The sequence below is a fragment of the Berghia stephanieae genome, chromosome 14 (assembly GCF_034508935.2).
Source record: "Berghia stephanieae isolate SIO BIC M18660-M18661 chromosome 14, UCSD_Bste_1.3, whole genome shotgun sequence".
NCBI classification, from domain to species: domain Eukaryota; kingdom Metazoa; phylum Mollusca; class Gastropoda; order Nudibranchia; family Aeolidiidae; genus Berghia; species Berghia stephanieae.
Window position 1 is genome coordinate 26,547,939 of NC_088373.1, and position 5,000 is coordinate 26,552,938.

The 5,000-nt window shown below is 37.5% G+C and overlaps 1 protein-coding gene across 1 annotated transcript in view; it reads left to right on the forward strand.

Moving 5' to 3' along the window:
- LOC144960023 (uncharacterized) overlaps window positions 1–5,000 on the forward strand; it is a 117,572-nt gene that overhangs the window by 8,221 nt on the left and 104,351 nt on the right. Inside the window, exons 2-3 of the mRNA XM_078892966.1 lie at window positions 1,069–1,161; window positions 1,995–2,219. Of these exons, the coding sequence (XP_078749092.1) occupies window positions 1,071–1,161; window positions 1,995–2,219 (316 nt within the window). The 5' untranslated portion in view covers window positions 1,069–1,070. The remainder of the gene's footprint in view (window positions 1–1,068; window positions 1,162–1,994; window positions 2,220–5,000) is intronic.

Here is a 5,000-nt window from a genome sequence, read left to right on the forward strand (position 1 = left end):
CCGTCCTCTGCCGTCTTCCGGATAAAGACGTCAGGCACTGACAATATAATAAGAATAAAGAGAAGAGCCGCTGACCTACCTATACCAAGCACCCTGCGTCATCTGCCGCTTTTTTTTCTTTCGTGTAGCAATGACTATCCCGCACAAATCTTTGGGCCTCTTTTTCGCTCACGAAGTGCCCGATTTCGCGTCAAAATATGGGACGAAACCGTTTCGTATATGCTATTTTAAAAAATTAATTACGACGCTGTTTATCGATGAATATGACTGAAAGTTGACACACAGTTAGAAAAAAGGTCATTTTAGATTATGTCAAGCGACAAAGCTCGTACAATTACCAGAAGACCGTTAAAAATAGATTTTTACTCTTTGGAGTAAAATATTTCTAAAACTACCGGGTGTGGGTTTTGTCGCTGACAAGGTAATACATGAACATTTCTTCTTTTTGGTTGTAAAATTTCATATGAATATGACGAGTACTTTTCCCGTATTTTACAAAACACCATCCTAACTTGCTCTTCAAGTTTCAATATTTTAATCCACTTATTACGCAAGATACAACCAAAGGTCGAAAAAAATGCCGAAAAAGCGTCCCATATTTTCGCGTTTTTTTCCTCTTTGCGGGTCATCCAAATAAATAACACCTTTGAAACTGCATAACTTGTTTATTTATGAATGGATTTTCAAAATTCAAAAACATTTTTACTCAGTGGAGATAGGGCTTTGATTTTAGACAAATATTTTCCTCAAAATGAGAAAAAAAACACATTTTTCATAGTCATTGCTACTTTCGCGCTTGGTATGGGTAGGTCTAGCGGCTCTTCTCTTTATTCTTAGTATTTTGTCCGTGCCCTATGTCTTTATCCGGAAGACGGTAGAGAGCGACAGGGCCGTGTCGTCGGAGTCAGTCTCCGGTGTGGGTTAGCCCTGAGAATATTTCCATTAGAACAATGAGATTATTATTATTTTGGGTCGTTATCAGACATTCAAATAAGTACTCGTTGGTTAGCCCATTTAATGGGATTACCCGGTTATGATAAATAGAACATTATTTTGATCTTTTTACAGAAATGCTACATTACACCATGGGGTTTGTTACCAGATCATATCTGATTCTCATTATAGTGGTGCTGGTACAGTTGGACCAATGTGACGCCGCTGGTGAGTCTTTATTGAAGTCATCGTCATCATAATGATTATCGGCATCGTCATCATCATCATCATCATCATCATCATCATCATCATCATCATCATCATTATTATTACTATTATTATTATTATTATTATTATTATTATTATTATTATTATTATTATTACTATCATCATCATCATATCATCATAATCATCATCATCATCATCATCATCATCATCATCATCATCATCATCATCATCATCATCATTATTACTATTATTATTATTATTATTATTATTATTATTATTATTATTATTATTATTATTACCGTCGCCGTCGTTGTCATTATCACCGTTATAATCCTCCTCCCCATCCTCCTCCTCCTCCTCCTCATCATCATCATCATCATCGTCATCATCCTCACCCTTCTCATCATCATCATCATCATCATCATCATCTACCTCATCCTTATCCTTCTCATCACCAACATCTATTAGCATCGTCAACACTTCTCCTATCACATCCATATACCCTTCTAATAGGAATGAGATTAGCGGAAGAGTAGCGTCCCTTGATTTGACGTCACCGGTGGAGAAGTTATTTGTAAACAAACAAACTACAAGCCAAGCCGCTCCAAATACAAAATTTATTATTCATATTTCTGTACAAAAATGCATATCCTAATCAATGTAGTCTAGATCATTTCTTTAGTTTTCTCCATTATGAAATGTTACCAAAATATGATGTAGACTACAAATTAAAAATAAAAGATGGTTTGTTTACAAATAACTTCTCCGCCGGTGACGTCCAATCAAGGGACGCTACTCTTCTGATAATCTCAATCCCTATATCCGAATCCCAGAGCCAGCATCGGAACTTGCCTCGTGTCCAATACACAGCAGATTGAACTTCAAGAATACGGCGTGGGTTGAGGCCGGGGGTTCAGACGAACCTCTCCAATGTACCTGCCGAGTTTTGAACAGTGCCCTAACACAAACATCTGTCCGATGGGTCGACACAGATACCCCATCAGAAATTCTTACTTCCGGTTTTCCCGAGGCAAGATTAAATTTCACCAGGACAACAGGTGAGGAGTTTCTTCTCTATGATTGATGATTGAGCATATATCTATATATATAGCGCAATTTCCACTAAATTATGTGCTCAAAGCGGGAAAACTACAACCAGTAAAGAGTTGTGATGGTGTAGTCTTTGAAAGCTGTTCAATGGGGGGGGGGGGGGGGTGGGATGATTTATATTAACTTTCCATCTGCTCGATGTAATTAATTGGTCACATCAGAGTTGCCAATTTGGCAGATTTTCTGCCAAATGTCCTTTTTTTGGCAGAATTTGAAGTCGTCTGGCAGAGAAAAATCGGTTTGGCAGTTTGGCAGATATTTGGCAGATTTTATTTTCCGAGGCCTAGGGATGAATGAATAGGTCTACTCCACGTTTTCAATGGCAATTTTTATGTATTAGTGATTTTTTTAAACTTGGGAAATGAAAAAAAAAATTATGACATCGGCCTTGAGAATTTTTTGTTTAACAAAACTGAGTTTTTAAAGGGGGTACTATAAATAGTACGGTTTGGCAGATTTTTGTGACATTTGGCAGATTTATTAAATCCAGTTGGCAGAATGCCTGAAATTAATCTGGCAACCCTGGGTCACGTTGCAAAATGTGTTCAAAGTGAGCTATATAGTAAAAAGTGTTCACAGCTTTTGAAATATTTAACACCACCATTGACACGGGTATTTTTAAAACGGTACGGGCTGCCTGAAGCCAGTGATCGTGAAATACTAACGAAAGAGTGAAAATGGAGAGGCTACGTATGGGAACAAAACAAACAATGGACGTTTCGGGTACAAACCCTTCGTCAGCACAACAGTACACAAATAAACGCGGAAAACAAATAAAATTTAAACTGATGCAACATATAGCAGTACAAATACAACAAAAATACATGGTATAGTTTGTATTGCCTGTTTTGTTCCAAAACGAAACCTCTCCATTTTCACTCTTTCCTTAGTATTTCATGGGTTTGTTTACAACTTCATAAACACAGCAACGTGTTTTAATTTATTGAGAAATGTCCAATCGTTGTACAGCAACAAATCATGTGATCGATGACTAGGTTGGACTAAATCACGAATATAGATCGCCCCATTTATAAAGGGAAGTTCGAACCCCATATTGTGATATCAGTCAAAAGAGGGCAGTCACAACTAATCCAAGATTGTTTTCTTCCTGGGTGGGGTTCTTGACCTCCCATAGTGGTCAGGGAGGTACATACTGTGTCATCTATCCCCTTATATCTATTTTCCAACATGCTTTCTGTCTTTGTCTTGGAATGAGATTACTTGGTTTTGTCCTGGCACTGGCCGGAGTCCTTGCTGGAGGGAAACAGTCAAGTGTATAGTTGTTGTTTTGGGAGATGATATTTTTTCCTTGTAAATCACCTCTCTGTTATGTATTATTATATTTGTTATTTTAAATGTATAATTTAAGCATTTGAGTGTATTCATCTTTGTTGGATTTCGTGCTTGTGTCCGGATGAGACTTATAGGTGATCTCAAACTAAGTACATGGGTGGTATGCTCTTGGAATCGACATCTGAATTTGTTCTCTTGGCTGCTTTAATTGTAATTCTAGAACTTTTTACTATCGCATTTTCTTCCTTTTTACTGGCGCTGATATAACCTAAATTTGTTGCAAGCGCCGTAAAACCCTTAAAAACAAACAAAACAAAACATTTTTTTTTCTCTCCGGTATTCTCCATATATATTTCTTATACATTCAAGTTTGGTTAGAGATTTTGCTGTATCATGAAGCTCTCAATTGATAGTATGAAGATGACGTCATTCTGGTCTTTGTTATTGTTTTTTGCCATCCACGTTTATGAGTAGTTCTCACTAAAATGTATTAACCAGACTATAAACATTCAAGGTTGCACATAGTTTTGTGTAATGGTCCGTTATACTTCCGGATGGCAATATTTTGAGCTTCTTATCCAAGCGCATACTATCTATAGATTGTCTGAGCTTGGCAAAGAAATTCACAACATTGCCATCAGGAAATATAACGGACCAACACACAAATCTATGTGTGATCTTGAGTGTTTATAGATAGAATGAAGTTGACGTTACTCGGGCCATTGTTATTGTATTTTGTCCTCCATGATTATGAGTAATTCTCACTTAACCAGACTATTATAAAAGTTCATGGTTACACAGAGTTTTGTGTGTTGGTCCGTTATATTTCCGGATGGCAATGTTGTGAGTTTCTTAGCCCGGCGCACACAATCTAGTAGCGTGCGCTTGGCTAAGAAACTCACAACATTGCCATCCGGAAGTATTAGGACCAACACACAAAACTGTATGTAACCTTGAACGTTTATACGTTAATCCAGTTTAATGAGAATTACTCATAGACGAGGATGACAAAAAGCAATAACAAAGGCCTGAGTGACGTCAACTTCATTCTATCCATAGTCTGATTAATACAGTTTTGTAAAAATTACTCATTGAGCTATCATATAGCGCAATATCCACTAAATGTACTCAAAGCGCTTTACAAGGGGTCCCTGGCCAACAGTAACATTTAACATTTTGGACGGGACATGACGCCTATTAAGCGATGTTCCAATTTTTTCGGACAGAGGCAAGGCTGTAAACGTCCAGGTACTCATATTACACCAGAATATGGTGAGAGAATATGAGTAAAGAGTCTTTTCCAAGGACTCAACTATGCGCCGAGCGAGGCTCGAACCCAGGACCTTCCGATCCGAAAGCGAGCATCATACCACTAGACCGCATAGCCGTTCACTCATGGACATGGATAGTAAAAAAAAACATAAAAAAAACAAAAC